Source organism: Zosterops lateralis (genome assembly GCF_965231275.1).
Source record: "Zosterops lateralis genome assembly, chromosome: 15".
NCBI lineage: Eukaryota > Metazoa > Chordata > Aves > Passeriformes > Zosteropidae > Zosterops > Zosterops lateralis.
This window is the reverse complement of record NC_139775.1, coordinates 2,561,000-2,581,409: the sequence shown is the minus strand read 5'-3', so window position 1 is coordinate 2,581,409 and position 20,410 is coordinate 2,561,000. Positions and strand designations below refer to the sequence as shown.

Below are 20,410 nucleotides of genomic sequence, written 5' to 3'. Positions count from 1 at the left end.
GAGATGTGTATTTTGTCTTGAAAGTCTGGGGCTTTTTTTCTACTAGCCTGAGAAGTGCTGTTGCTGGTGTAGCACAACCAGCCGCACCTCGGTGTGGTTCAGCAAGATAACACTCAGGAGCTGGGATTTAACCACATTCAAGCTCTTATATCAGCTGCACTAACTCTTGCTGCTTAAAATGTAATAATAATTACAAAAAAAAAATACAACAACCCCAAACAAAACCAAAGGAGGAAAGTTGTGTGATAATAATTAAGCTGCATTAAATAAGAATTGAAGCTGCTGGAAACCTGCGGAGAAGAAGAAAACCTCTTTTAACATAAATAGTGCACTTAGGAATTATTCCTTAGTTTGTTGCTGTAATTCCTTGCCTCTGGAATGGCAGCATTGTCTCCCCGTGTAAACATCTCTCTCATGATCAATTATGATTGTGTGATTATCTTGGGTTTTGTTTGGTTGGGTTTTAAATCTCTAGACAAGTAATTGCTTGATATGGGCGTGATTTAAAAATATACATTTGGGATAATTCATCTGAGCATCTTTTCTGGGAGCTTCTATCTCCAAAGACCAAAAATAAGCTTTCTGAGGGCGAGCTGCTAAGATTTTTATAACAAGACTCAGTATTTGGTGCTTAAATCTGAGATATTTTTTGTAACAATCCTGTAGATATATGAAGATGCTTGTGATGAGTCAAGAGGGGGGTTTTTGTTTGTTTTGAGTGTTCTCTTTCACGTCACATTCTCTGGATGATTCTTTAGATCAGATGGATGGGAGAGGAGGGGAGTGGATGGTTGTGATAGTGTTTTGGAGCTGTTTGAATTCTTGACTTACCCACACATTTTAATCTAATAGCCAGAGCTGAGTGGAGGCCATGCTGGGTGAGAAACAGGGTTATTTCTTAGATTTCCCAGTGATACTGCTGTTTGCACACCCCCTTGTGAGGTTTGCCCGTGGCTCAGTCATTCATTCTGTCTCAAATACAAGGGTTTGAGCTTGTTCACTGAACTGCAAACCTCTCAGTCAGGAGAGGTATGAGCAGATCTCCTGCATTTGTAATTCTGATTCTGTCCAAAGAGTCTTTGGGACTTTATCAGCGGATTTAGTGAGTGAAATCTATATTCAGTCAACAAACACCAATGAAAATATTAAGCCAGGCCAAAGACAGACCCTGTGGGTTTGTACCTGCTCTCACTTTCCAGTCAGGTCGTGGCTCACTGATGATTTGTCAAGTGCAGTTTTCCATCTACTCCCTTTCCAGCCTCACACTTGCCTTACAGAGAGCAGATTCAGTGTGATGTGCTCATGAGGAAGCACAGGGAGAAGTGTCCACAGCCTTGTCAAACCAAGACCTGCAAGCCCCAAAACCAGAGAAGAGGGGAGCCAATTATAAAATGTGGAAATTCTGCTGTTTTTCTCGATTCCTCCTGGAAATACATCTGCTAAACCCATCAGTAGCTGGTTGTCCTTCATTCCATCATAGTGTTTGCCCTCTGCCTGACCTTTAGAACTGTTTGCTTATTCTTGTATAACCTTGGGATGTTTCCATGACTAGAAATCCCAGTCACTTCCCAGAAACACAAGTTGTGCCCTGACATAGCCAGAGAAGCAATGTATGAACTGCCCTGATTCTAAATTCAGTGCAGTTTTACTTAACATTCAGTGCCTGTGTAAATATAAATTTTTTATTAATAGATCATTGATTTGCAGTAACAATATACCTGGAACCTGAATAACATCCCATGAAACTGCCATGCAGTCCCAGCTCTTGGTGCTGTGTCCCTGTGGAGATGCTGCTCTGTAGCAAAAAACACAAATATTTTTCCCCGTGATTGATTCCTGAGAAACACAGACTGTTTGTGAGAGAGATGTATTGAAATAATTCTGGTGAATAATTCCCCCTCAGCACCGGGAGCCGTGAGGGTGGTGAAGTGCCGGCTGGGTTAAGCTGTGCATGCACAGGGATCCCCTGGAACAGCTGTGTGTGCAACTGCAGCACATCCCTGCTTTTCCAAGAGGGGAAACCCAGGGGGGAAGTCTTGCAGTAATTATTTTGTTATTACTCCAGCATCTCTCCCTTTTCTGTCAGCATCACTGTTTCTCCGTGGTGTCTGGGGCATGGGGAGGTTGGGCCTTGCTGTGCAGTGGGGACAGAAGTTTTTGAAAGGAGAACAGAGTCTCTCCAGTAAAAAATATCTGGTATAGAGGGATTGATAATCGTGTTAGCTGGAGGTAGTATTGGAAAAGAGGGTTTATGAAGGCCTTTGTACTAAAATATTGCACGCTGGCTCAGGAGCAGATGGTGCCTTCTGAGAGAGAGCCTAATCAGGTTACTCTGATTTTCATTTTATGTTTTTATAACCCAGCATTATCTACTTTTTGTGTAATCTGGTAGACTAATAACATAACAAATATCTAACTTTGGGGAATTATCCACTTGTAGAGTAGATTTGGGTATTTTCACATAAAAACATTATTAATCTAAATCCCCCTATTTGAGATACTGAAGGGTTCATTTGCAGCATTAACTCCAAAACCTTTCTCTTAAAGGCCATAAGAATGGCATCAATGGCATCCCCTCTGAAAAATTATCTTTACTTGTAAAAGTCTGATTCATGTCCCATTGATTTTAACAAAAGATTTCCCATAAGCTTTAGATCAAGCTTAGAGATTATTTGTCGCAAAGTTTATAGTATTTGGACAAGTTGAAAAGGTGCAATTAAAAATTCCAGAGTGCACAGAGTCATCAAATGGTTTGGGTTGGAAAGGCCCATAAAAATGATCTATTTCCTGTGCCAGGGGCAGGGGTGCTTTGCTTTAGACCAGGTATCCAAGTGCTCAATTCTCACTGCCGTGAGAGGAAGTGAGGAAACCTCAGAAGGTTGTTCTGTGTTCTGGTGTTTAGAATAATGGGCTGTACAGTGATTTGTGTCCATCACTGCTGCCTTTCCCCATCCCCTCAGTCCGTAACTTTTGATTAAACAGCATCCCCTGAAGACAGTTTGTCATCTCAAAGGCCCTCCCTCGCCTCTGCTTTGAGATCAGTCTGCTTCAGTCTGCAGCTCCTTTTGTGGTGAAGGTGCCACTGAGATGTTTTTGGAGATGAAAACCTTGGATCTTCTGTCACAGCCACCTCCCCCTGCCAGCCCTGTCCGCTGTGTTCCCCACAGGCTCTGCTGGGCTCCAGAGAAATCCTAAAAATTCCTCTATTAAAAAGTGTGCTTTAAAATGCTCCTTTCTACGCTTAAGAAATCCCAGAGGATCAGTCTGCTTAGTTTGCTCGCTGGTTGCTCCTGTCTTGAAAATGTTAGATTGAGTTAAGTTCGATACTGCTTTAAAAAAGCAATATTTATATTTTTCATGAGTTCTGCGCTGGGTATGAATTACTGACAGGTCCACTCCATCTGCTGCAGTCATCTTCATCAAATGTGCTGCTAAACCCAGCATGCAGGAATCAGATTTTCCTTGGAACATCAGAGTGGTGCTGTCAGAATTTAAAAGTTATCTCAGACAATGAAAACAAACAATAAGCCCAAGAAAACACGTTAAGGCAATTTTTGGGTGCTCTGTGCAGCTGCTGTGCAGAAAGTGCTGCAGCCCTGTCAGAGACTGGGGTCTAGAGCTTCAGGTGGTTTAGAAACATTGGAATTAATGAGTCCTTAAAATGTGACTAATTGATTTTGCTGCTGCATGGGGCTTGTGCACGATCTAAATACAACTCCAGGCTGGGAGGGCTCGTGCCTGGCTTCGTACCTGCCTTCACTTAATGAACTCAGGACGTTCCATTTTTCACACAACTATTAAGATATCAATAACTCATTTGGGGAGTTTTAATTTAACTTTGACTGTGTAATGGATGACCCCTAAGAGCTGCCTTCAGGAGTTGCATTATCTTCTGACTCTCCTCTTTGTACAAATTAATATCAAACTTTTATGCTTATGTAGATTATTTTCTAAAATTTACTTACTTTTCACTTAAAAATGTTAATTTTTTTCTCACATTCTAGTAAAAATTTGTGTATCAAAATGAAAAGGCCCCACTTCATTTTCAACAATTTCCTTCATAAATACATTTTCATTTCCTTCGTTCTTGATTAATTTATAATGAGTTTAATGGTTTAAGGGTCAACATTTTCAGCCAATTTAATGCAGATAAGTAACTGTGTCCATCTCAATAGTATTCAAGGATCACCCTAAAAACTTTGGGTGCAGATTTACCTGGAATCAAAGCAGCCTGAAATATGTTTCAGTATTTCAAAGAATCTTTCTAATGTTGCTTTCTTTAGAATTAAAATAGAAATGAGTCTGAATGTAATTGTCTTGTAATATTCAATTATTAGCACTGCACTGGAATTTTATCTTTATTTGCTCTATCAAATGTCTTATTAATTGTATTTTATATCCTCACTCTGTAAATCTATCACAGTTTCTTTGATTAATTTTCTAAATCAATTAAACTAACTAGTACAGTCTCATTGAATTAAAAAAACAAACCTGTGATTATTTTTTTCATAGTAGTTTTTCCAATAAAAGTTGCCAAGGAATATGTTGTAAACAGGATCTTTAGGTGATGTGTGATGATTGATTTCAGAGCTCAACATTTAGCTTCATTTTTCAACAGTTTTTTTTCTAAATGATTGTCTGGAGCAGAAGTCTCAGCAGCTGCTGGGGGAGCTCAGCCTGGAGAATAGGAGGCTCAAGAGAACCTTCTTGCTCTGCAACTCCCTCACAGGACAAAAAGAAATGACCTAAAGTTGCACCAGGGAAGATTTAGGTTGGAAATAAAGGAAAATGTCTTCACCAAAAGGGTTCTCAAACACTGGCACAGCTGCCCAGGGCAGTGATGGAATCTCCATCCCTGGAGGGATTTAAAAGCCCTGAGGATGTGGCACCTGGGGACATGGTTCAGTGGTGGCCTTGGCAGGGCTGGACTCCGTGATGTTAAAGATCTTTTCCAACCTAAATGGTTCTCTGATTCCATGAAAGCTTTACAGAAGTTCAGGTTTCTTTGTATCCACATCAGGACGTTGAAGTGTTATGAATGAGATGCCTGGCTTTGAACGCTGCCATGTTCTCACTGCAATTTCTTATGCCCTCCCTAAGTATAAAAACCAGTTTGCTGCACTAGGAACGTGTGATTTACACTGTTCATTTAAATGTTTTTTTTCAGAGCAAAATAGCTGTTTATTACTAAGGGTAACCACCCCGTGGCAAAGCAGGAGAATGGAAAGCAGGGGTGTTTATTGTTCACTGATTAGTGCACAAATGCTTTGACTCGGTGCCGATTCTTTTCGAGCCTATTGATGTGTGAACTTCTTTCTTCCAGTATAATAATTTTATAAGTTGTTTCACCCTCATGCTCAGTGATATGTCTAATAGCACAGCTGAACTCAGTGTGGCTTCTCATCAAGTATTAGAAGTGAAGGGAGTTTCTTCCTCCCAGCCTGACACTTTGATTTCCAAGTCTGTGCCTGTCCCAGGCTGCAGTAGAGGAGCTCTTTGGTCCACAGGGTTTCTCAGGAACTTTACATTTTCTTTTATCTTTCTGGGTTTTGCGCTTCCCCTGTCCTGTTTCTCAAACCCTTGAATATTTACATGTTTTCTCTAAGTTAATCCTCTATCTTTTATAGTCAAGAAAAGGGCATCTAATCCACGTGAAAAGTAAAGTAGCCAAGTGTGTAATGCTGCCTGTGAGGGAGTTCACAGAAACCTTTGTTATGCAGCAGCTCTAAGAACAGACTTGTGTTAGACAATGACATTTATTGACTCCTTCAGGCCCACACCAGTTATGTACCTGCTTTGGATGAAAAGAAATCCCTCCCTATCCACACCCAGATCATCTCTGTCAACAGCCCATGGTCTCGTCTGTGATAAGGTGACAACCAGTGATGCCATAAATGCAGGAAATTTACCTTTCTGCTGCCTTTGATTTTTACTTTCTTATTTCAGTGAACCGGGTGTTATTCCTTTGCCTTTCACTTGTTGAGAAGGTTTTCAATAAATCTGCATTTGCAGCATCTTGATGATTGCCAGGATTGTCATCACCCCACCAGTTTGCAGCCTGGCGGTCACTGGTGTCATTTGTTGTTCCTTGAATAATTCCTTATTGCATTCAAACTGCTCCTGTCTCACATGTTGAAGCTTTTTCTGTGTGTCACCATAAGCATTTTACGTGGCCTAAACAGAGAAAAAGCCCAGAGGCATCTGAGATCTTTATTTCCTGTGAGTGTATTTGAAGTGGGGCTTGTTATCATTCCACAACATCTTCACTTATAACCAGTGAATGTCATATTAGGGTGTCAGGTCTGAGGTGTTGTGTGGATAACATTCTTCTGGTTTCAATGGGATTTTTCTCTTCCCCACAGAGCCATCACTCTGGAGAACCAGCTGGTGATCCTGGGGGTGTCAGTGGCAGATGCAGGAGGTTACTATGTCCAGGCAGTCAACGAGAAGAATGGGGAGAACAAGACCAGTCCCTTCATCCATCTCAGCGTGGCACGTGAGTATCCAAACTGTGCAGAATGTGCTGCACACTGAGGCTGCAGACAGGGCTCACAAAGGCTGCCCAAATAAAAAGAACCTCTCTAACAAAGGATTGGTCCTTTAAAGGAGGTCAGTGTTTCCTGCTTGGTTTGGAGCACACTGAACTTGTGCAGAAGAGGGACCTAAGAGAGGAGATGCCCTCCACAAATCACCCTCAAAGCCCTTTGTCTGCTGGTTTGCTTTGTGCAAGGCAGGTACATGATGATATCCCTCACTGTTTATTGGGAAGTTGTGGTTATAATTTCTTTTTAATGCAGGTGTTTATAATGTGCTGTTTTCCATTGTGCCTAAGTAAACAAGTCATCCTTCTGAGTGCAAATTTATTTATGAATCTATTCCCAGGTTATGGCATTATTTTTACCTGGAGTTATCAGAGTCCCTGGGAACATGCATTTCATTGTTATTACTTATTATTTTACATTACACAGGTTGTATTAACACCACCACTCCAGAGATAGTCCATGAGGGGGTTTTGCAGCAGAGCAGAGGGAAAAGCTGCAGAGCACTGGGGTCAGGGAGGTGGCTGCACACTGAGTCTGCCCAGGTGCACATCCAGCAGAAGTGTGCACGTGCAAACTCTTGTAAAACATCCAGTAAGCCTTGTTTGCATGAAAAATTAATAGTCTAAACATGTGAAATGGCTTGAATCCTTGTATGAGGCACTTGATAAAGGCGTTATTTATGTAGCAGTGGGAAAAGGGAGTTTGTTAGTGCTGTGGGAATGGGGAGGTTCCTAGTTTCCCTTGTGGAGACAGGGAAGAGATGATGGAGTAAATCACTGATGACAGTGGCAGCCCTTATAATTTGGGCTTCTGGAAGATGCAGGACTTGGCTCTAGATGAATGGCATGATGAGATGCCCCAGATATCCTGATCTTGGGTACCATTAGATTTTGGACAATCTCTGTTGGCTCATTTCCGTACAATACCAAACCTTGGGAGTCTGGGCAGGAAATCTGGGAAACTGCTTTTGGAACTGTGCTTGTGTTTGTCAGATGTTCATCTGAAACATTATTGTCCTGTAAAGCATTCAGTTTCTAAGAAAATGTCATTTTTCTGGTAAAATTCCTAATGGGATTTCAAGGAAAGCTGTTCTTAGACAAACACAGAGAGCCCTGGTAGTGGGCTGGGGTCACTGGGGACAGCAGCTGGGTGGTTTGACATCCAGGAGACACAAACCTCTCTTTTTTTCCAGAGAAATATCTAAACTAAATGAACTGCTCAGGGGTTTCATGTGTATCTTTCTGAAGTGGAAATAATATTCCACATCCACTTGTGAATTCTGCCCGTTCTGTGGCATGTAGATTGTAAACATTATTATTTCTGACAGTATGAAGAGGTTTGCTAACACTTTAGTAATTTCATTTTTAAAGCAAATTTGTGTTGTTTGTATTATGTGACCAATAGCATACTTCCCACTTTAATTTCATGTCTTAATTAATGCTAGAAATAGTCTGTGATCATGCATGCATAACAAGTGCTATGCAAAGCAGAAGGTAATATGGGCATATGGAAAAGAAAACACTCCAAAATGCTCCCAGACTTGATACCATGAATGCAAAGTCTGCCTGGAATGTGGCAAATAGGAAAGATAAAATGGATAAAAGAAAATGAAGGATGAGACAAGATGGAAAGCCAGAAATGAATTTGCTTTTAGAATTAATGTCAGCCAATGAGGTTTTCAAATTGACACCTTGATATCCAGGGTTATTAAGGCTGTGTGCCTGTGTTGAAGGGAGGCACTGGCTGTAAGGCATTGGAGTCTGTAAAGAAAATTGGATTAATGTGGTTGTTCTGAACTTTGATCTGGGGAGGAAACTTATGTGATGCATTACATAGAAATGAATAAACATTTTTGGTCTGGTAACAGAAAATAATCAGGCAAAAATACAGTCCTGTAGCAATATGCAGAAAATGGTTGTGGAAAAATGACATATTTTGCCAGAGTAATAAAGAATTCAGGCAAGAGGTTAGGAACAGATTGTTAAAGGTAACACAGATGAGGAAGATACTGCATTGACTTGTCACAATCTGAATCTTATGGGATGTTAGGAGCGATGACACTTGTAACTTTCCATTAGGACATGTATAAAATTTAAAAACAGTTTAATCAAAATCCAATAAACCCCGAGTAAAGCGGAATAGCCAATCTCTGTGCAAGTAGATTATATATTAATTATTGAGTACAACCTTGCTGCATGACTCAGCATGCACAGTGCCACAGTTATTGAGGGCAGGAGGAAAAAAACCCCACAGATAATTCCCAGGGCAGTCATTCTCTGAGAACAGTGTTAGATATGCACAGCTCGTTATTCCTTGAAGGAGACCAGTGTCAGATTTGCTTCAGCCTGTAAGAAAAGCATATTTGCAGAATCATTCTAACAGCTGAGAAAGCTGTAATCTCTCCTGTTCTGCTCCAAAGTACAAGAATGACAGGAGGAGAAAGGTCTGGCTCTGGAGCTGAGCAGAAGATGAGTTACAGGGCCTCATAGTGCAGATTAAAGTCTCTGTTGAATTGTGGCTGAAGGTAAATGGAGCTTGAGCATCACCTGGAAAACAGACTGAACTGTCCTTCAATTAATAACTGTATTTGATACATGTGGTATAAAAAGATTAGAGGATGTTGGGCATGTTTCAAAAACAGCCTAAAAGCCCAAATCACATTGAATTCTCCAGTGGGGCTCTGAGTATTAATAGTAAAGACATTTTGTTTCTTGTCAGTCTCAACTGCAGCTCACTGAGTCCAACACTGTGAAGTCTCACACCCACCCATCGCCCCTGATTGCAAACATGCAGGGAAAGCTGGGAAACAGCTCCCAGAGAAAGCCTGCAGGCTGTCAGGGCTGCTGTACTGTGTTTGGGTTTGCTTTTCTCCATGTTCTGAGCTTGGCCACACATGGGAAATGAAGGCTCAGGTTTTTGGGACATTTGGGCGTTTCAGGTGCACACCCCGTCCCCATCTCTCAGTCCTTATATACCCCTGGTGCAAAAGCACTAAAGACTTATTTCCCAGCAGATCTGCTCACTCTGTGAGAAGATCCAAATATTGAGTAGTGTTTTTCCTTCACAGCTGAGTCCCCAGCTTGGCTGAACACCCGTGTTCCACATGCCTGCCCCAAACCCATGTGTCTGAGTGTGACACAGGGCGAGGTCCACCCAGCTCTGCTTGAAAGCCATGCATGTTTCTTTCAAGTGGACTTATTTCCACTGATTTCAGGAGGATTAGATCATCTGTGAGGTGACAGGCTCTGGGGAAATAAAAATTATGTCCAACAGGCAGCATATTGGGAATAACGTCACCTCTGAAATTAGTGTGAGGTGTCATAAATTAGTCCTAAATTTAAAATGTCTTAAAATGAGTTGAACTGTGTACTACACTAATGAAAATCTTGCCACTTTTTTTTTTTTCCTCTTTTTAACCATATGTCAGAGCTTTCATGTAAATAACACAGAATTTTGGCTTGGAAAATCGGAAAGTCTGAAAGTCAAGAGTTGGCAGTGGAAATAGTAACAAACATTCACTTTGGGTTTTAACTCAAATTACTCACTTACTCCTTGTTGGGAATATGCTATTGCTGCTTGGGAAGGTTTCAGTACTAACTCCATTGCTGGAACTTCCTTACTTGATTGGAGTGGTGTGAGAATTAATCTGGCTCTGGGCTGGTACAGGCTTTTGGGATGTAAATACTGCTCTTCAATAGCAACACTTGGAAAATCCTAAATGTTTTATTCCTGTTTCCATCTATTGAGCAATAGAGTTTGATGATGGCATTGTAAAAGGATCCTTAATTCTTTAGGCTTTTTCTTTCATATGCCCATTCTCCCACAGCCAGACATACCCTGCAGCACAGATGGTCAGGTCTGTTCCTAAGGATTGTGACTTGTCGGGGAATAAAGTGACATTCTTTGATCTTACGAGTGTTGGCAGGGCACCTAAAGATTGAAGTGTTTATCCAAGTAGAGGCCTCGTAAAACCCTCACTTCCTTGAAGGCCATTCTCAGTATAACAGTTAAATGTCTCTGAATCTGCATCACAGCTCTTCTGGTTGTAATATGGAACTTAAAAAACAAACAAAATCCAACCAAACAAAAAATCCCTCAAAACCCCAAATCACCAAAAGTAATGATAAAAACCCCCACAAATCAAAAACCCCCAGAGACACCCAAACAAATGAAAAAAATTAGTACATAGTACTTTGCTGTTGGCTGTGCCACTTTTGCAGGAAGGTTTTTTGAGGGTAAAAGGGGAGCACGGGCATTTAGAGCTTCTTAATGAAATCATGAGAGATTTTAGTATGTAAGTCAAGAGTTTAAGTGGATTTATTAGAAGGGGTGGGGAGAGAAAGATTCATAGGAGGCTTTTTTATTGCTGTGAGGATCTGGCTGAGCTATTCCCTGCAGGGCACTCAGTCCATGTCCTTCCACTTCATGATGTGACACCTTGGCCAGGCTCTGGGGCCACTTGGGAAGGAGTTGGCAAAGCCCTGGTGAGATATTTCCAATATTGACCTCAGCACAACGCCCTGGCCTAGTCCTGGAAACTTTTAACAGCCTGCTTGGCTTTTTCTGAGTCCAGTCGAAGCATTTCATGAAAAATGTGGGGCCTCAGTAAATGATTTAAATGGCTGGTTTGCAGGAGGTGGGTGTGTGTAAGCTGTTGTGACAGTTTAGATGGTCCTGCTTCAATTGGTTTTGCGACGCTAATCGTCCGGAACTGCAATTCAGGGCCTTGCTCCTGCACCTCCTTGTTAAGCTGTGAAATATTGAGATGCATGTCACTGCAACAGATTTATTAGTAAATTAGATAGTCCCCCAGACCTATTGGTAACACCAAGAGATACAGAGTGTTCTGCAGCCTGATGTCATTTTCTGATGCAGGCTTCATGAAAACAGAAAACAAGATTGATGAAAATTTTAAAAACCTTGCCAGACAGCATTTCTGAAGAGTCAAAGATAATAAAGCCAATTATCATTTAACGAAGATAAATTTTTCCCTTGGGCACTGGCAATGCTTAAAAAAAAAAGAAAAAAAGTAGTAGGGAAAGAAAAAAGTTGGGGACTGAAAATTAAACTCCTGGCTTGGTTGCATTGCAATTAATTTAAAGTAAGAAGGTGTCATGTTGTTATGCTCATCTTCCACTGGCAACCAGAAGAATTTTATTCTGTTATGGCAGACATTGACATGAGGCTAAATAGACCCTGTTTGTCTCTGGTTGGTGCCTATTTTGTCCTCAACTTAATGTATCAAGACATAAACTTTACAGAAGGCAAAAGTCCCATTTCAGGCTCACAGGGACTGAATTTACCTCAAAGTTCTTGTTGGTTGGTTTTCTCCTGTCATGATTGCACAGGACATTCAGGTCACTTTTAGCATCTGTAAGAATGAAATACTCTGTGTTGTCAGGCAGGAAAGAGGTGGGGGGGAAAAGTGCCCCATTACCTGTCGGTGTGTTTGAGAGGATGTTCTTCTTGACATCCTTCTGTCAGGTGTGGTAAGAAGATAAGTCCTCAGAATATTCTGAGCAGACATTCTCCTCTCTGGAAGAGAGCATTTCACTAACATGATTTTCCATATTAACCATCAGGATCCGTTCAAGTCAGCAGATGCTGAGGATCCTTCATGGATGTGTTTGAAGCACAAAAGGCATGAATTTTTCATAGCCATCCCCAGCTTTCAGGTGTAGGCAGGAAAAAGGAAAAAAGGAAAGGACTGGCACCCCCAGGGAACAGATATTTCTATTCTGACGTCAAATTCACACAAGCTCTATAGACTTGTCAGACTGGTTTTAGTTCATGCCAAGAGAATTGATTTCTTTTAGCCTCTCTGGGTCAGTGCTGTGGAGGGGAATTTAGTGTTTCTATGACGCTTTTTTTACCTTTTTGGTGTTATTTCGGTGAGGGAAAAAGAAGGAATATGGGATGAGATGAAATTGCATTTCTGTGCTGTGACTGTACCTGATTTCCCAAGGTTGTGACCAAACACTGGGGAACAGTATTGAACAGAACTCAGCTCAACAGAGCAGAGCTCAGCCCTCTGTGAACTGGTTTTAGGTTGCTCTTTGAAAGGATCACATTTCTTCGCCAAAGGTTTTGCTCTCTCTTTATCCAGCAGGATTTCCAGGAAGGATGTTGTGGTGGGGTTCCATGAGGAAATGTGAGCCTTTGGCTTTGAGTGACACTGAAAGTTTGATTGACACTAAACAAGCCTCAGTTATCCAAAATGTTAATTTGAAGGAGTTTGTGGAAGTGTTTGGGGTCTAATACTCAACCCTAAGGACACATTCTGTGTAAAAGCAATTTTTAATGCCCTGGTCAAATACTGTCACAGTGCTTTTAATTCTCTTGTTGCTCTATATTCAAGGACATACATTTTAAATGAGGATCTTTTTTTTCTTACTTTGAGAATAGAGTGCAACATGCACACATCTCAGATGCATGGTTATGTATTTAAGTCAAACACATTTTAATAACAATAATAGCTATAAGAAAAAGGACTAAATTGAGTTAGTGTTAAAGATTTGGGTTTGATATATTGGAACAAATATTAGTTTAAGCTTTATCCAGAGCTGGAATTTCAGTGGAGGCTGATAATTTTCAGTGCTTTGCCCTATTATCTACTGCAAAAAGTGACACTGTACTGCAGTGTAGACTGATTTTATATGCATTACAAAGAAGTAACAGATGATGTTCAGGATTTATCAGTCTTCTTGGAGTCCAAATTTCATTGTTAGGTTTTTCTAAAGCATCAGCCAGATCTCTTCCATAATTCTCTTTTTTCTCCTTAAAGGAAAACTTTGCTCACTTTTAACTGCAGAGCTAGAGAAGGAAACCTGTGGTTAAAATGATAGATTGCTAAACTGCAGGAATAATAAAGGTGAGCTGAGAAACCTTTGTGGCAGCTCAAGCTTTTTTGCTTGATTTTTCCAAATATGCTATCAGTGCTCTTTGTGATGAATAGCAGAATATTGGTTGGTCTCCAGTTTCATCTTCCTCTGGACTATTTTTTGATAAAAAATTCGTGCCACACGTGGTGCATCTGCTGCAGCCTCTGCCCCAGGCAAGCAGGGTCTCCTCTGCTGGTGGCTTATGTCATGGAAAGATGATAAAATGAGCTTTTTGTAAATTATTTCAGTCTTCCTATTAAAGAGAACTTGAACAGCCTAAATCAGCATATAACCTATTCAGATATCTGGCACTTAATTTTCATCATACCGCATCAACAAATGTAATGAAGCTTTAAATGTGTGGTTTATGGGAAGAATAGTTATTTCCTTTTCTCACAAGTGCAACAGAACAACCCTGTTGTTATGGGGACTCCTCACTGGCTGGTGAAACTACAGAACTGCACCCGAGCCGAGTGTCTGTTCCCTCAGCAGATGCACATACATTATGCATGTTGCTCTGAAAAAAAGGACAAATGCTGAGGTTTCTATAATCAAACTTTTTCTTTTAACATGGCTCCTTGTTACACTTGTCTGTTTATGAGGTTTGGGGTGGTTATAGTGTCTGAGAGAGATCTGGAATGCACATGCAAACACAGGCTCCAAATCCTGGGTTGTCTCCTAAACCCTTTATTTATATCTGACACATGCAATTAATCTCTCCCTATCTCTAATCACTTTTGCTATTACATTCATCGGAGTGATTTGTATCCTATCTCTGTCACTGCTCAGTAATTGATATGTGGAGATAAGGGATTCTTAGAGGACACAAACAAGGAAAAGGGAAAATTGAATTTACCTTGCAATCATTTTATAAAATGTGACACCCATCAATTATACATGCCATCCAGGAAAATGCCATCTTGAACAAACTGCGATGATTTGTTGGAAGATCAGCAGAAGAGAAATGCCAGAAAACTTTTCTAGACAGAAAAGTATTGCTGGTTCAACAGACAGGCTTTTCAATCTCGTTGGTCCACCTACAGTGTTTTTAAATAATACTGTAGAATTTACAAAGAAAGTATAATTTTTGATCCGTGTTTTTCTCCAGTCAATCTTGTACTAATACTTCAGAGTGGAATAAGATGAAAGGGAGCTGTTGAAATAAACATTGTTTTGATCAGACATGAAAAGATGATGTTGGTTCCTCGAGATTAAATCATCTTTCACGGGCAGAAATAGTAGAATTGATAGTATAATCCAATTCCAATTTAACCACATTCTATCATGAACATATTTCTATTTAGTTTCTCTTTTCCATTTCAGTGCAGTGATAAGTGAACTAATGTTCTCACTCTTGTGTAAGTACTTTGTGCTCATGATTAGTTCTAATTGTTGGCATGAGAGTAGTAGCTCCTGTCCATACTTGTAAGTTTAAGCACTACTGTGGGATCTTGGAAAAGCTTTTTAATACGTACTGATAATGCCATAAAAATGAGTATATAGATGAATAATATAATAACAGTAATAGAAATCATAAAACTGAGAAGATTTAAGTCAAACAACATTCAGTGTTGGCAGCTTCCTGGGCCCATCAGTCTGGCAAACTGACTTTTCCCTGGAACTATTTATCCCTTTATCCTGTACACCCCAGCTCCAACTGCACTGCCTGAAAACTCCCCGAGCAGCCAAAAGCCCAGTGATTTGTCGGCATTTGTACAGGGCTTTGCATTTCAGTTCCTGTAAGGATCATAATGCTGAAGCTTTAGGAGGAGCAGCTACTGGAGACTGGTGTATCAATTTACCCCTTTTGAACATTAACTCCTGGTTTCTTTTAAGGCTCCTTCTGCTGTGCCAAACTCCTGGAGTTTTCCAAGGAGCTGACTTGAAGTATTTTGCTTTGATTCCCATCTTTACACAGTGGGATGCATTTAAAATATAATTCTCATTTATTTTAAGTTGGCAAACCCTTTCGAAGGCTTTTTACTGAGACACTAAGAACCTGTAACTTACTGAAGTGAGCTTGAGCTGAAAGATGCTGTTTTAAGAAAAAAACAAACAAACAACCACATTTAAAGAAAAACATCTCAAGATTGGATTTAGATGATCCTTGTGAGTCTCTTTCAACTCTGGATAAACAGTGATTCTCTGATCTGAGAGCTCTGTCCTGGTCTGCACTGAGACAAGTTGTCCTGGCTGGGCTCTGAGTGGGAGAGTGCAGAGACACCAAGCTCTTGCTCAGGAAAATGGTGACAAGCATTTGATTTCTTATGAACCAGATAAATTTGCAGGGTGTTTTGAGGGTTTTTTTCAGTCATAGAAAGACTCTTCAATTTGGAAAAGAAATACTTCAGAAAGTGTTTGATAGTATTCTTTAAACTGTTGTGTTAGGCAAGCTTGAAACAATCTTCTAAACAAGAAAGATAAGGAATAGATAAATATGGATAAGGAATAGTAAATATGGTCAAAACAGATGTTTAGTGGAGTATGTTCTACACTGAGTTACTGCAAAAGCCTAAATATATCCTAAAGATTCCTGCACATGCCAAAGGTCTGCGTGGCAGAGCTGTCCTCCCAGCGTCTTCACAAAAGCTAATTTTCATCTCCAGCTTTCACAGACATATGGTTGCTTGAGGGTTATCGTTTTTAAAGCTCTTCATATTAAAGATGTTTTTAATTTCTTCTCAATATACATCATAAAACAGGAAAATTGAATAAGAATGGAAAAGCCTCTGATGTCTGTCTCATCCTTCTGCCAGAGAGACGTGATTTGTCCAAGTAATTGGGGGAGTGCAGACAACGGAAAAAAAAAAGGAAAAATAGTGATTGCAACTGCAACCCAAGCACTGGAGAGTCAGGACAGGCAGGATTCAAGGTCACCTGTACAGTTATAAATATTCTTTTGAGATTTTAGTAAGGACTTCCTATGAATTTTAAAGTAATTTAGAATAATTGGTCCTTCCTACCCTATTTGTAATAGGAAGACAGACTCAGACCTGGCTGTAACCTGGGTTGCTTCACCTGATGTATGTAAAAGCTGCATTGATTTCCTGTCCCCTTGGCTGTGCCATGGGAGCTGCAAATTGCCAATCCAGGATGTTTGTTATCCTTTGGTTTTGTCCTGCTCCGTTTCATGTATTGTTGTGTGCAGCTTGGGAGTGGTTAAACATTGGAGCAATCCAAAATTTCATTTTTTTTCCCCTACAGACTCTGCTATAAGGTAATGGAAATGCTGTTTTCTCTTCATGGGCGGACTTTTGTCTACATTTTCAAGCCCTTAAAAAGGCAGACTTTGAGATTACGGATTATTTTTGTGGGGGGATAAATCATTCCAGCTATGGAATGTGGGGACAAAGTTACAGCTCCTCTAATACTGGAGAACATCACTGTTAAATAGCATATCTTTAAAGGACTGTGCTTTCTGTGATAAAGATGGAGCACAGCAACCAGGAAAATGCACACAATGTCCTGGTCTCCAGGGCCCTTTTTGTGCAAAATTGTTACTAAATTTTGTCCATCCAAGTTCGCTGTTTAATATCTCTATGAGCTGAGGATGAAGTAGCTTCTGCTGTTTGTTTGTAGGGAAAATTCTGCAGTGGAAAATGTGTTGGATAAAGAAGGAAAAGCAGAGTAGTTGTGTCTGGTGGTTCTTTTTTTATTCCCTGCTCATTCCTTCCACACTAAGGAGGGATAAAAGAAAATTTTGTTTTTTCACTTCGTGTGGCTGCATTTTGATCTGCTCATAAACCTGACTTAGTAAAGACTTGGTGAAGGCTTAAAAAGCCAGCAGTGTTGTACCTTCTGCAAATGCTGGGAAAGTAACTCAAAGCCTGTGCTGCCTTCAGCCTTCCTTGTGGATTTATCAGGTATCTGTGAGTGATACTGTCAAAGCTATTAAAGAAAGTAATTGGTAGTGAGTGATTAAATTGCAGATGGCCTTTTCAAGGTGATTATGAATATTAAATCAAGTCAGTAAAAGCCAGCTAAAAAGGCCCATGAAAGCAAGAAGTGAATATGCTGAGGATAATGGTGTGAAAAGAGGCTCTTGCAGGCAAGCCATGCTCATCCAACCCCCCAGCCCATCCGACTGACCAAAAAAACCCCCAGCAAGCAAGATAATTCAGGTGGGTGTATTATGTCAAAGGAGGTGGATAAATATCTCCCTTTTTAGGTTGTGAATTCCCCTGTGCAGAGAACTCAGTGCTGTTTTATCCAGATCTTTATGCCAAGTCCGTGGCCGTTGTCACTGATGGCTCTGCAGAGTCCCCTGTGCAGGCAGGGCTGCGTCATTAACTGTGATCTTCTCCTGTTCTTCCCCAATTGTAAGTGGTTGTGACAAATGTTTCTTCACCATCATCCTGGAGCAAGGCCAAGAAATACTGTAAAGTGACTTAATTTCATCTGGTGATCTTCGTCTCACAAAGCAAAGGTTAGATGGGAGTTGGTTTTCAACTGAAAAATCTAAGGGTAATTTTGTTCAGTAATTTAAACTGGAAACTTCAGATGCAAACAGAGACAAAGACTGAAAAATATCTTCATTTTGATCCCTGCTGACTTAATTTTAATACAAATGCAGAGTGCTTTCACATAGGTCTAAATAGCTTTGTGAACTGGGAGCCTGAGGGTTGTTTTTCTTGTGCATATTGTGATTATGGACTCATCACTTTTGGACCAATTTCAGGCTTTCAAATAGAATTTGGTATGGTTGGTTATACTTCAACATATTATTATTGTATTGATCTCCAACATCATGCTGACCTATCTAATCTGCTCTTAAACTGAAAAACCATGGGATTTATTCTGAAGATTTATATAAATGTGCTTTGCAATTATTATTTATTATCTTTGGTGCAACAGGGATCATTTATTTAATCATTTGAGGAGCACTTTCCCCTTTAGACAGCGTTTCTGCTCACCTGAATCTTGTGGTCATTGTAATGTCGTTGGTTTTGTTGCATATTGATTCTTCATCTAAAATTAATATTCTTTCACTTGTGGGTATTCCCTTGGTAACTTTGATAGAGAATTCTGCTCGTTCCACTACAATAACACAGATTTCTAATGCTGGTAGCTTAGGAACTGGTCTGTGACCTCTGTGACAAACATCTGTATACCTTGCCAGTATTTTAAAATACCTTGCCAGTATTTTTAAAATACCTTGCCAGTATTTTTAAAATTTTTTGTACCATGCAAGTATTTTTAAAGCTTTTCTAAAAATTGTTCAACTTGATTGCTTGGTGGGTTGCTTTTCAGTGCAACAGGTGTGTTTTTTAAGGGAGGGGAGGTTTAACTAAATGTTCAACACTTCCCTTTAACTGTGCAAAGACAAGTAATGCAGATATCCAATGCCCAAGATGTTACAGGAGATTAAAAAAAGAGCAGAATTTCTCTCTACTGGAAGAAAATGAATTAGAGTAAGGCAATATTATGTTTTTCCACCCTCAAGATGACACTTACATTTAGTTTTTCTCTAAACTTTAACTCAAGAAGTGTTGTGTACGAAATGTAAGCCCAACCAATGGGTCCAGGCTGCTTAATATCGAAATCATCGTACTGGAGTTTGGGTTAACAGTTGCCACTTGCTTTTGGGGGAGGATATTGATCACTGCTTTCATGTGACTGATGTGCTGTGTTCTAACTTGGAGGGCCTGGGGTGCTTTTAGAAGTAGCACTGTGGGCATCATCAGCAAACACAGCCCTGGTCTAGAGGAGGTGAGGAGAGGAGGACTCTGATTAAATTGTGGCTGACAGCTCTGGGTGTCACTGCACAACAGGGGGATTTTTACCTCAGAGGCTAATGGGGTGAAATATGGAATCTGGCAGATCTTTTAGGACGTGGCAGTGACTGCTGAGTTGCTGAGCACAGTGCAGAATTCCTTCTGAGCAAACAAGTCTGGGGTGGTTGTGCGGTTTTGTTATGGCTTGTAAGGGTGTCACTGCAGTCAGCTGGGCTGCTTCAGGAGGGCTTTTTCTTATGATTTAAAGGTGGGGAAGGCAGCAGAATTCTTAAAACTCACAGATAAATCTTTTTTTACAAGGTTGTTACAAATGCTTTCGGAGGGTGTTTGTAATGGAAGAAGTGACAGACCTCTAATTAGTGTGGCAGCATGAGGCTGTAGCAGCTGTGAGAGGGATGAAGTAACACTGTTTATCTTGGGTTTATGGCTACCAGATGCAGGTAGATAGTGTTTTCCTTGGTTCATTCTTTCGCTGCACATACAAGAGGAGGTGTTTTTAATTTTGTCAAAATATTTCCAAGTTGTGAGACTTGAAATGTACAAGTTATGAGTTTACTGTGAATAATGACCAAGCTGTTTTCTGCAGCCTTTGCACACACTGGTTCTTTACAGCAGCTTTCTTTCTGAACTGTATTTTGCTACTTTTTAAGCAATAAAGCTATTTTCTGTGTGTTTCAAGTGGAGGTTTATGAAGTTAGCTGACAAGACTTTATTGCAATTTTTAAAAGACTGGGTTCTAACGAGTCCATACTTGGTTTGTGTGACTCGGGTACTTGATTTCACTTTCACTTCACAATGTCACAAACAACTTTGATGACTTTTTAGTATCTTAATGCCACATTTACAGATGCTTCATGGCACAGCACAGCAGCAGAACGGGGAGCACAAACCTCATTTGTGTGTTAATGCTGGAGGTGGTGTGTTTGTCATAAATCCTTATCCTTAACTGAGTGGTGTTCTTTAAATATTTATCAGAAGTGAATATGAATTACCTGGGTAATATTTGTGGCGTAGAAGTTTGTCAGCTGCATCTTTGAATAAGAATTTTCTGAAGTAAATTTAACCTTTATGGTAAAGCATAAAGGATCTGTAGAAAGTTGTGTCCATGAGTGCAAACAGCAACCCCGTGTGTGCTGCCCACCCCTCTGTCTCCAGAGGAAATGGTCCCTGGAAAAACACTGGGATACCTCTGTAATCCACCTCACTTCAGCCTCCTGTAGTGTTTGTCAGACAGAGCTATTACAGAAACAAG

The 20,410-nt window shown here is 40.3% G+C and overlaps 1 protein-coding gene across 1 annotated transcript in view; it reads left to right on the top strand.

Annotated features, from left to right (window-relative positions):
• Positions 1-20,410, top strand: part of SDK1 (sidekick cell adhesion molecule 1) — a 393,752-nt gene that overhangs the window by 176,890 nt on the left and 196,452 nt on the right. Inside the window, exon 6 of the mRNA XM_083872526.1 lies at positions 6,363-6,496. Within this exon, the coding sequence (XP_083728652.1) occupies positions 6,363-6,496 (134 nt within the window). The remainder of the gene's footprint in view (positions 1-6,362; positions 6,497-20,410) is intronic.